The sequence below is a fragment of the Saccopteryx bilineata genome, chromosome 9 (assembly GCF_036850765.1).
Source record: "Saccopteryx bilineata isolate mSacBil1 chromosome 9, mSacBil1_pri_phased_curated, whole genome shotgun sequence".
NCBI lineage: Eukaryota > Metazoa > Chordata > Mammalia > Chiroptera > Emballonuridae > Saccopteryx > Saccopteryx bilineata.
This window is the reverse complement of record NC_089498.1, coordinates 45096780-45108984: the sequence shown is the minus strand read 5'-3', so window position 1 is coordinate 45108984 and position 12205 is coordinate 45096780. Positions and strand designations below refer to the sequence as shown.

Genomic DNA, 12205 nt, shown 5'->3' with positions numbered 1-12205 from the left:
TCTGAGTGTCTGTGACTCCATTCACCTCCCTCACTGTTTCTTCCTTCCTTAGTCAGTCATGCGCTGTCCATTTAGCCATCCAATCATCTGTCTACCCATCCTTCTATCATAATAAATCTAGGTACCCCACCCTACACAAACACTGATCTGAGGGCTTTGTGTGTATCAACTCATTCACTCCTCACAACAATTACTGTCATCCAAAATCAAGACTGAACACCACTAATGACTCTATAGAAAATACAAAGGCTTATAAGGGAATATTATGAGAAAGTTTGGGCCAACAAATTAGGCAACTTAGGTGAGGAGAAAACATTTCAAACAGTCAGAAATTATTTAAACTGACTAGAAAAGACATTTTAAAAAGGTTTTTTTTTCTCCATAGAAACATTCATAAAATTTTCATAGAAATAGTCATTACAATTTATTTCAGAATTAAAAAGAGCAAGAATATCCAGTGACACAGTGGATAGAGCATTGGACTCGGATGCACAGGACCCAGGTTCGAAACTCCAAGGTTGCCAGCTTGACAATGGGCTCACCTGGCTTGAATGCGGAGTCGTTGGCTTGAGCATGGGATCATAGACATGACCCCATGGTCGCTGTCTTGAGCCCAGGGTCGCTGGCTTGAGCAAGGGGTCACTCGTTCTGCTGTAGCCCCCCCCCATCAAGATATATATAACCTGACCAGGTGGTGGCGCAGTGGATAGAGCATCAGACTGGGATGCGGAAGACCCAGGTTTGAGACCCCGAGGTTGCCAGTTTGAGCGTGGGCTCATCTGGCTTGAGCAAAAAGCTCGCCAGCTTGGATCCAAGGTCGCTGGCTCAAGCTAGGGGTTATTCAGTCTGCTGAAGGCCCACAGTCAAGGCACATATGAGAAAGCAATCAATGAACAACTAAGGTGTCGCAATGCGCAATGAAAAACTAATGATTGATGCTTCTCATCTCTCCGTTCCTGTCTGTCTGTCCCTGTCTATCCCTCACTCTGACTCTCTCTCTGTCTCTGTAAAAAAAAAAAAAAAAAAGACATATATAAGAAAGCAATCAATGAACAACTAAAGTGCCACAATAAAGAATTGATGCTTCTCATCTCCCTTCCTGTCTGTCTGTCCCTATCTGTCCCTCTCTTTGTCTCTGTCTTGCTCTCTGTCTCTGTTACACAAAAAGAAGTCACACACAAAAAAGCCCTACAGTAGTCAAAACAATTTTTAAAAGAGCAAAGAATATTTACGCTACATGATTTCTTTTTCTTAATTTAGATTTTATTTATTCATTTGGGGGGGGGGAGAGGAGCAGGAAGCATCAACTCCCACATGTGCCTTGACCAGGCAAGCCCAGGGTTTCAAACCAGCGACCTCAGTGTTCTGGGTCAACACTTTACCCACTGCACCACCACAGATCAGACCTGCTGTAAGACTTCAAGACTTATTACAAAGCTCCAGGAACCAAAAATGTGGCATTGCCTTAAACAGAAACACAGATCAATAAATCAGAAGAGAGAGTCCAGAAATAAACCTACACAGTTATATGTATGGAAAATAATATAATAATTAATTAATAATAATATAAGGATAAACTCTGTTTCATGTACTCATAATTGTAAACCTAATTTTGCCCCACCCTGTCTATTAAATTAACAGTGACTATTATCTGGATCATGAAGCTGGGGCTGATTTAATTTTGTTATTCAAAATTCTGGAATAAGCATACATACATTTTATAATCAGAAAGGGTAAAAGCTATTGGTTGACAGGTCTCAAAACACTCACTGAAGCATAGTTCGGTTGTAGTAGATACTGTGACACCATCTGACATCCGGGAGGGCTCAAGGGGCATTTTTAGTGCTCCTCCTCACCAGGGAGCACTTGGGCAGCCAGCAAAGTGAATAAAGTTGGACACATATATATTATTACGTGACAAAAAACAAGGTCAGTGGGTGGAGGATGCTACTTCTTATGTAAGGAGGGCAAAGGCACTACATATGCATGTGTTTGTTTGCAGATTTTTTGAAAGATACACATAAATGAAAACCTGGGTAACATCAGTTTACTCTCATAAGAGGACTTGTGTGTGTGTGTGTGTGTGTGTGTGTGTGTGTGTATTTTTGAAACGAATAAAATTGTAAGTATAGTACAAACATTGTTTTCCTATACTCATTTTAGCATAAGTTGCAGACTCCTGCATGTGCCCGGACCGGGATCCATCTGGTAACCCCAGCCTGGGGACGATGCTTGAGTATTGAGCTATTTTTAGTGTCTGAGGCTGATGCGCTCCAACAGAGCTATCCTCAGTGCCAGGGGCCATGCTGGAACCAATCAATCCACTGGCTGTGGGAGGGGAAGCGGGAGAGAAGAGGGAGAAGAAGGGGAGAGAAGCAGATGGTTGCTGTGTGCCCTGACAGGGAATTGAACCAGGTATATTCAAATGCCAGGCTGACACTCTATCCATTGAGCCACCAGCCAGGGCCTTATTGTATATTTTCTACAAATGAGAACACTCTTTCTCAGGTCCACTGTAAGGCAATGGTGAAAATCAGGAAATTAACAAGATGGATCACTACCAGCTAATCCAAGGACCAACCACCTCCTTTACCAGTTGTGCCAATAACTGTACACTACATACTTTTAAAATTTATACTATATGTACATGTTATCTTTACAAAAAAGCTAAAAATATATTTATAATACTTGACAAATGCAAATAAAAGTAAAAACTAAGTCATTCAACAACAAGCCCTGGGGGACCAGAGGAATTCAGATTTTCTCAGGTTTTCCACTGGAAGAGATGATCCTTTGTGAAAAGCTGACAAAAGTGAAGCCATCTTGGCCCAGGCGCTGGGGATGGCTCTGTGGCCTCTGCCTCAGGCGCTAGAATGACTCTGGTTGCGGCAGAGCATCGCCCCCTGGTGGGCAGAGGATCGCCCCCTGGTGGGCATGCCGGGTGGATCCCGGTCAGGCGCATGCGGGAGTCTGTCTGACTGCCTCCCTGTTTCCAGCTTTGGGAAAAAAAAAAAAAGTGAAGCCATCTTTTCTTGTCAATAAAAACTTTAAAAATATTTTGACATATACATTTACAATCAAACTGGTAACACTAGTAGTTACACTTCAATAAAAATTGTTAAAGAACTCTTAAAGTTAAGACATGATCTTATATACATATACTTTCAAAATTCTTTTTTTTTTTTTTTACCTAGATACAGCTTTATTTACTTATTTTTTGACAGAGCAAGGGACAGACAGACAGAAAGGGAGAGAGACGAGAGGCATCAACTCTAAGTTGCGGCATCTTAGTTGTTCATTGATTGCTTTCTCATATGTGCCTTGCCTAGGGGGCTACAGCAGACTGAGTGGCCCCTTGCTCAAGCAAGCGACCTTGGGCTCAAGCCAGCCACCATGGGGTCATGTCTATGATCCCATGCTCAAGCTAGCAACCCCTCGCTCAAGCTGGTGAGCCTGTATTCAAGCTGGAGGAGTGCGCGCTCAAGCCGGCAACCTCAGGGATTTGAACTTGAGTCCTCTGCATCCCCGTCTGATGCTCTATCCACTGCGCCACCACCTGGTCAAGGTAGATACAGATTTTAATAATGATTCTCTTGATGATAGATATACAGCTAGTTCATCCTGGAACTCATAAAAATAATTATATTGCTTTAAAGTCTATATTGCTCCAGGTCCTTATAGGCTGTCTATGGTTTACTGCAGTGATACTATGTCAGAGAGATAAAGTAGGAGGCAGCTACAAGACAAGATCTTCCAGCTCCTCCATAATAGTGTATTTAGGTTTTTTGGGTTCTTTTTATGGCAGATTGCAAGGTCCTCTATCATTTCACAGCAGCTGGCTGTATGAGGAATCCCTCAATCTGGGATTGGATGATGATCAGTGATAATTCCATGTAATAATATGCTATGAAGACATGCAGAGTTAGAATAACAATCAGAAACAGCGAGGCGCCCTAAAGTGAAAGCCCTGAGCTGATGAGAGTCCAAGGGCCTCTCTGACCCTGAACTGGAAACAGCAAAACAGCAGGGTAAGATTCAGTAACAGAAATCTTTAGCCTCTCAGAACAGAGATTAGAAGTCAGCACGCTACTTGTCCTTTACTTCACCCCCTGAAAACTTCTGCTGTCTGCTTCCTTGAATTACTGGTACTGGCTAATAAATATCCGAGTAAAGCTGGGGACGGGGCTTCAGTCTTTTTGTCTGGGGGATCAGGGCTGTTGCTTCCCTTCAGCCCTCGGAGCACTCCATCTGGTCTCTGAGTGCTCTCTTGTCACCATGACAATTCCATACTGCTGCTAGAGGTCCAAAAGGTTTGGGATTCTGTATTTTGACAGTTACCCTCAGGTGCAGAAAATAAATATGTTTTGTATACCATAGCTCTTTAGTCCTTTTGTATCTTTTAGGATATTTTTTTCTAATATCTTTACATTTCCAACCTGAAAGAGCACATAAACCAAGAATCTGAGAAGAATTCACTCATGCCGGGGGTAGTGGTGATATCAGAATTGGATTCTGTTCATCTTCAATAACCTACTTTTGCCCCACCCTGCATATATTTCAATTTTGATGAGTCAAATTTACATGTTTGCAAGAAAGTGGTGGCGCCATTTTAAAATGGAGCCAGAGCAGCCCTTACAGAGCAGCTGCCTTGCTGTCTTACTCCCTGAACCTTTGGAATATTTGAACAGGGCAAAATAACCTTTGGACTGGGCCAAACCAACATTGTCTTACAAACAACTGTCTGCAAGCTAACCGGAAGGCAGACAACCTGACACAAGGACTGATAATTATGGACACTCTTTATAATCAGTAACCAGCCATATGTGTACAGCTAAAGAGTAACTTAGTTTGCTAGCAGCAGGGGAAATTCCTTTTGTTCTGTTCACGTAATTATTTCCTTTCCTTTTTCTCATAAAAACCCCTGGCCTTCACCCTAAAATCTGGACACCATTGGAGTTTCTAAGCAGATCTATGCCCTCAATTGCAATCCAATCCTGTGACCTAAAATGTCAGGTCTCTCATTTTTGCATTATTATTATTATTATTAATTATTATTATTATTAGGTTAACCACCTCATTCTTCAGCCCATCCAGAGATGTACTCTCATGGCCAGTGCATGGGCAGAGGCGGACTTAACAGTGGGAGCACCAGACACATGCCCTGGGCCCCGACTTCTGAAGGGCCCCTCAAACCCCAACTTGACATTTTTTCTAATGCAAGGGGCCCAATATTTTCTTCTGTTCCTGGGGCCTAAACCAACCTTAATCCGCCTCTGGGTATGGAGTGGAGTGGGTCTTCAGCCAAAGGGTCCCACTGGGCAGAAAATGGGTCCTGAAAAGCGTCAAGCCCCGCGGTGGGGCCTGGTCTTCTTTACCCTCAACGCTCTGTTTCGGGTTAAGTCAGAAACGAGACTGCTACTTCTGCAGCGGCCATCAAGGAAGAGAGGGGTCTGTCCGAGGTGCGCGGGTTTCAGCTAGGAGGCCAATGAACGAAAGGATATTTCCGAGACCCAGGACCCGATTCACTGTGCGGAGCTGGCACGCTGCCACAGGTAGGGTTCCAGCCCACAGCCCACACACTCGCGGAAGAGCGCCTCGCGGAGCGTGCGGGGCTCGGGGCACTCGCACTGTCCCGGCTACCCCCACCCTACCCCAAGGCCATTTGGTGGAGACTTAGGGACGCCCCTGACAAGAATCACCCCTGGCAGTCGAGATGAGTTAGGAGTGTGTTCGTGAGAACCCCGCCCGAACCACTAGGCGAGAGCAGATGAGGAAGAAGTGTGGACATACGGCCCGCCATTGCAGCGGGGACCCAGGAATCCGGCCCTTGTCCTCGGCGCCCTCTCCGCGAGGCACCTGCAGCGTCGGTACGCGTCTGCCCGGAGCGCAAGCAGACAGGGCCTGTCTCGACTCCGAGACAGAAGACTCCGGCGACGCCCCAGTACGCTCCTAGCCCATTCCGCCCGAGCGTCTCGAGGGGAGCACGGAAAGGTAGGGACCAGAGGTTAGGGGCTGGGTCCTAAGAGATTTCGTGCCCCATCTTCGCGAGGTTGGGAACTCCAAGGAACCAGACGTGTGGGGGCCTAATTCCCCAGTTTGCTGATGGAACGATGTGGAGCCCCATTAGATCCACGGGCCGGGCACTAAGGGACGGCTTGAGCCCCCAAAACTACACCATAACACCCAAAACCGACACCCTGCTGTTTTGCAAAGTGCTGCAACAGAACCAGAGGACCACGCGTCCCTGCAGATCGCTACCGTCCTGTGACGTCTATGCCCGGAACCTACGCCGGCAGCAGAATCGCTGTGTAACCCTAGTCAGTGTCCTCCCCTCTCTGAACTGTTTCCCTCGTTTGCGTAGAGGAGACACAGACACAGACACAGACACAGAGGAGGCGCCCAGATGAGGAGCCAAACTTTATTTGCCATCCAGGTCCGGGACTCCACCCGGGACCGGCTCAGAAGATCTTCACCGACTCCAGCCGCAGGTCCCCGCCCACTTCCAACACGCGCACGCGCGCCGCCGGGACGCGGTAGCGGAAGTGGTAGTATTCCTTGTCGCCCACCACCGTCTGCAGGGCCGAAGGGTCGGTGCTTAAATTCAGGTTGCCGAGGCCACTGCGGGGCTTCTTCCCGACCGGAACCCGCGCCGTGTAACCTGGGCAACCACGTAACCCGCCGAACCCCAGGTCCCCAATGGGAAAATGGGCGAACGTTCCTTCTAACTCCCTGTCCTGAGGATGCAGTGACTTAGTCAAGTCTGCTGGCACCAGAGTGCTTTCTAAGTGTTGGCAGTGGATGTCATTAGCACCCACCCTGCGTCCACTGCCTCATTCCAAGCATCAGATTTAAAGTGGTGAACGGCCTGCGACCACGCCCTCTGGGACTGGTTTCCGTGCCCTCTCACAGCGCATGCTTAGGCCTGGGGCAGAGACCCAACCTCAGACACAAATGGACAGGGAGTGGGGTCTGGGGTGGAAGTAGGGGCCACGCCTCTCCCCTAGGACACCACTCTCAGGCACTTGACTCTTGCTCGCTTTGTTCTTGCCCCTGCATATACCCGCTCTCCTGACACTACACGACTGAAGTTACACCACGGGAGGGAGAGAGAGAGATGGGGACACCTGCCCAGCCTTGACCACGCCTTTGCTCCACACCTCCACCAAGGGCCTTGCTGGCTTCCTCAACCACAGGAGGGACCTGCGTCTGGGCGCCCACCCCTGAGGCACAGACACACACCTTGAAGCCTTCTCCCGTAGCGATGAGGAGCAACTCGAAGGGCTGCCCACGCTGAAAGGGAAAGCCCTGACCTCGCTCTTCCTTGCCCCAGGCACCCTGCTCCTTGGTGTTAAAGACCACCACTGACTGGTCCAGCCGAGGGTTGAAATGCAGGGCAGCCTCAGCACCTTCCTCGTCACTGCAGAGCAGGTTGATGTGAAACCTGGGGGTTAGGGGGACATCAGATAAGTCAGGAAGGGAGAACCCCCAGACCAAGGTCACAGCGAGTAAACCAGGACTCACCATTGCAAGAGCACATACAAATTTACAGGGGCCTGAGTATGTACACACCAGGAAGGAAGGGTTGAAGACAGGAGTGTAAGGAACCCAGATTTCAGGGCACCCACACATTCATTGGGGGCCTGGCCACACATCCAGCGAGTAACACTCTGCTAGGACCCAGGTCCCCCTCATTTCAGAGTCTAGGAGTGCCCAAGAAGTCACGCTGCTAGTGGGCAGGGTGCTCCAGATCCCAGGGAACTCGCAATTTCCAAAGGCTGGGGACAATAGTAGGGGACCCAAAATTTACAGGCACCCTAGATTCTCAGGAAGTCTGATGTTTCCAGACACAGGAAGTCATACACTTAATTGCTCTGACCTCCCAGATGCCCAGAGCACCTTCAGATCACAGGACATATTCCAGAGTCCCTGGGGATTCACTTTGGAAGTCGAAGAACTATAGGTAGGAACCCTGAAGTGGCCTTGGAACAGCCAGATTGTTAGAGACCCCAGCTCTACAACCAGGGGGCAAATCTGTGAAAACATCAGATTTCAAGAGGTTGGTAATGTCCTGGGAATTTCAAAACCTGGGGACAAAGGTGGCCTTGGGGCCCTCACCTCTGGGCTACAAGAAGTTCGGGTCAGCTGGGCAAAGACCTCCCACCCCTTACCTCTGGAGCCAGGGGTCACACTGGAGTCTCACCTGCCAGCATTGTCGGGGACAACACCACGAATTTTCATGACAGTGCCCACTCTGACACCCTCAGGCAGCGAGGTCTTGTGTGGCAAGTTCTGCAAGAGGCCGGGTGGGTGAGGGGCGAGTGAACCAGGGAGGCAGAGGAGAGAGACACATGGGTCACCCCAGGGAGAAAAGAACCAGGACCCAGACCAGCACAATCAGAAAGAAGGCACAGAGAGAGGCAGACACAGGGAGAGAGTTAGATTGCCAGAAACATATGCACATATCCAGAGAGAGAAACCAAGAGGGGGCACCAAGAGGACATGGGAGTGTTGGTATGGGTGGGCCCACCCAGAAGACAGCGCCCAGACTCTTCACAGCACACCCGACACCCACTCTCCATTGTGACAGAAGACCTCCACCAGGCCCCGCCCCTCCCCAAGTCTGCTGCAGCCTGGGGTGCAAGGCCCCTCAACCCTCAGACCCTACAGCACTCACAGAGCTCCCTGCCATGGCTGGGTGGTGGGACAGGCAATGGTGGTGGTGGGTCTGGCTGCTGGGACCTTAAAGTAAAAGGCAGGGTGTGGCTGGGCCTGATGACTCATTCCCGTCTTTCCACACCCACCGCCCACACCTGGCACAGACCCTGGCCCTGGGGCCTGGGTGGCCCAGCACCCTCCTCCTGGGCCCTCTCACCCTCATCCACTCACTGAGGTTCCCAGGTGAATTGCCTCTCTCCTTTGAGCTAATAATGATAGAGACAGTTAATAATAACAATAATAATAATAAACACCACAAAAACAAAGAAGGCTCATTGAGCCACCATCTATCCAGCCCTACCTTCCTGCTGCCTGGCAGAGAGAGAGCCCTTTACCCCATTTTGTCGTAGAAAACTTTGGTCCTGAGAGGCTAAGTTAGGGCCTGGTACTCCGACCCTTCTCCCCCAGGTCAGGATCTGCTGCGTGGGGCTACGGTTGTGTCTCTCCTGAAATTCCAGTTATGCTTCTGCAGTATAATGATAACCATGGCAACAACAATACTAAAAAGGGAGCTCTGAGGGGCAGGATTTTTGCCTGATGTTTAATGCTGTGCCCTGGTACCTAGCATAGTGCTTGGCACACAGTAATTCTTAGTAAACCCACGCAAGAAAAGAAAGAAAAATAACAACAGCTGCCATTTACTAAGGCCCCTGGTCTGGGCGGCATGTGCCAGAGATCAAGGCTGCTCACGGACAGGACGCCTTCAGCTGCCGCTGAAGGACGAGCACGGATCTCCCCCATTGTTCAGACAAGGAAACTGAGGCTCAGAAAAGAAAAGCACTTCCACACGGCTCTGCAGTACTATGGTGACTGTGTCTCTGGCTTTCTTCCCCCTGGAAGTTTCTGTCTTATTTATTCTGTCTCTGTGGATGTCCTAGTCTCTCTGTCTCTGTGTCTGTCTCTGTGTCCCTCTGTCTCCCTGTCTCTGACGCTGCCTTCCGTGTGCACTATCCTCTTCCTCTCTCCTGTTCCTCATCTCCTCATCCCAGAACTACTTAGCACTGTCCCACCTAGTTTCAGGACAAGACGGGGGATCCTAGGACCCACCCTCTCCCAGACCAAGGAAGACCCGCCTCCCATCCAGGCCATTTCCAGCCCCCACTGCCCAAGACTCTAGAGACAACCAGTGTAGGAAGACTGGGGGCGGGGAGGGAAGGAGAATGCTGAAAGAGGGTTCTGGAAGTCAAGGAAGAGGAAGGTGGGAGGACTTGGCGGCACCATCTCCTACACCTAGCAGCCCTCCCCTCTGTTTTCACCCCCTCACTCTCACCTCCCATCCTGCCTTCCCCGCAGCGGGAAGAAGCCCAGAGCAGAGACCTCTGGGGAGTGGAAACCCCCACTCCTCCCAGGCCTCCTGGACCCTTCCGTTCCCCCTCACCGCTCAGCAGGCACCCAGGTGCTGGGGCACGAGGGGGTCAAGGGCCTTGGAGAGGGAGGTTAGGCAGCTGCATTTAAGTGGGGGCTGCAAGCTCCCCAGTTTGGGCAGGGGAAAACTCAGGCTTAGGGGCAGCCTCCCAGCCTAGCGCTCCTAGCAAGGAAGGGACCAGGCCTGGGCTGGAGTCCGGGGCTGTGTGCCAAGGGCATGTTATCAGACTTTAAACCAGAGGACGGAGGGCTTTGAGGTTCTAGCACCAACAGCTCGGGATGAGGAGATTCCCACAATGATGGACTCCATGGCTCTGACCGATGAGGGCGGCCATATGTTGTCCCATTCAGCACTAATACTGTATCCCAGTCACACATCTTCTCCCCGGTGGCCTCACTGTGGCTGGATATTTATTTCTTCACAGGCTGCCAATCTGCAAGTCCAAACTTGACTTTGGTGTTGCACCAAATGTTTCCATTCAATCTGTTATCTGTTGGATTTCTGGTATATTTCTGATAATTCAGGTGTGTCCACCCTTTATGGTTCTTACTCATTTGTTCAGAAGATCTTCATATCAGTGCTTGAAATACATTTTTTTTTTTTTGTATTTTTTTTTCTGAAGCTGGAAACGGGAGAGACAGACAGACTCCCACATGCGCCAGACCGGGATCCACCCAGCACGCCCACCAGGGGCGACGCTCTGCCCACCAAGGGGCGATGCTCTGCCCCTCCGGGGCGTCGCTCTGCCCGGACCAGAGCCACTCTAGCGCTGGGGCAGAGGCCAAGGAGCCATCCCCAGCGCTCGGGCCATCTTTGCTCCAATGGAGCCTTGGCTGCAGGAGGGGAAGAGAGAGACAGAGAGGAAGGAGGGGGGGGGGTGGAGAAGCAAATGGGCGCTTCTCCTATGTGCCCTGGCCGGGAATCGAACCCGGGTCCCCCGCACGCCAGGCCGATGCTCTACCGCTGAGCCAACCGGCCAGGGCCTGAAATACATTTTTGAGAGCATTGTTATTCTTTCTTTTTTTCTTTTAATTAGAGGAGAGGAGATTGTAAGACAGACTCCGACTCCTGCATGCGCCCAGTTGGGATCCACTGGCAATACAGTCTGGGTTTGATGCCAAAATAAACTGAGCTATTTTTAGTTCCTGAGGCTTACGTGCGCAGACCAATGGAGCTATCTTCAGCTCCCAGGGCTGACACTTGAAGCAGTTGAGCTACTATCTGCAGGAGGAGAAGTGAGAGAGAAGGGGGAGTGAGAGAGGGATAGAAGCAGATGGCTACTTCTCCTGTGTGCCCTGACTGGGATTAGAACCGGGGAAGCCCATACTCTGGGCCGATGCTTTATCCACTGAGCCAATAGGCCAGAGTATTGTTTTTCATTTCCGAATAAGTAGTGAGTATATTTATCTCCTAAATGCTCTATTTTCAAGCTCTACTTCACTTTCATAAATCATGTGCATTTAACAGAATACTTTGATGAGCTTTGTCAAACATGTAGTAGACCTGTGCAGCCACCACCCCGAGCCAGTTTCTTCCAGTCCCTGAAATAACAGCTCCCTCCACCTGGCCCAGGACATCCATCCTCTCGAAGTTCACTGGCCGTGAAAATAAAGAAGAAGGGTGGCAAGCAGGCTGAGTTTGCTGACTTTTGCCCTCCTTCGGGAAAGAGTTCTGCTGAAAAGGAGTTAATTGTGCCCCTAGTTGTGTTGTAGAGTATGTCAGCCTCTTGGTAATTTCGGGCCTTTTTTTTTTTTCATGTATTTGCCAGTCTAAACAATGCTAATTGCTTACTTTTTTTTTTTTTTTTGTATTTTTTGTATTTTTCCGAAGCTGGAAACTGGGAGAGACAGTCAGACAGACTCCCGCATGCGCCAGGCCAGGATCCACCCGGCATGCCCACCAGGGGTGACGCTCTGCCCACCAGGGGGCGATGCTCTGCCCCTCTGGGGGGTCGCTCTGTTGCGTCCAGAGCCACTCTAGCGCCTGGGGCAGAGGCCAAGGAGCCATCCCCAGCGCCCGGGCTATCTTTGCTCCAATGGAGCCTTGGCTGCGGTAGGGGAAGAGAGAGACAGAGAGGAAGGAGAGGGGGAGGGGTGGAGAAGCAGATGGGCGCTTTTCCTGTAT

At 50.0% G+C, this 12205-nt stretch overlaps 1 protein-coding gene and 1 pseudogene across 1 annotated transcript; both read right to left on the bottom strand.

Moving 5' to 3' along the window:
- Positions 1-3537: 3537 nt before the first annotated feature.
- Positions 3538-6040, bottom strand: LOC136313618 (cyclin-dependent kinase inhibitor 3-like; annotated as a pseudogene).
- A 347-nt stretch (positions 6041-6387) lies between these two features.
- LOC136313434 (galectin-7-like) lies at positions 6388-8803 on the bottom strand. The gene is made up of 4 exons (XM_066243793.1): positions 8675-8803; positions 8201-8289; positions 7240-7441; positions 6388-6572 (listed from the first exon to the last, which is right to left on the bottom strand). The coding sequence occupies exons 1-4, from the start codon at positions 8687-8689 to the stop codon at positions 6459-6461; spliced, it is 420 nt and encodes a 139-aa protein (XP_066099890.1). The 5' UTR covers positions 8690-8803; the 3' UTR covers positions 6388-6458.
- Positions 8804-12205: the final 3402 nt, after the last annotated feature.

Bases quoted from the DNA above. Each gene is read 5' to 3' on its own strand.
- LOC136313434 (XM_066243793.1), bottom strand. The intron at 7,442-8,200 runs GTGAGACTCCAG...CCTAACCCCCAG, and splicing joins GTCCCCGACAATGCTGGCAG to GTTTCACATCAACCTGCTCT. The intron at 6,573-7,239 runs GTGTGTGTCTGT...TCGGCCCTGCAG, and splicing joins CTACGGGAGAAGGCTTCAAG to ACGGTGGTGGGCGACAAGGA.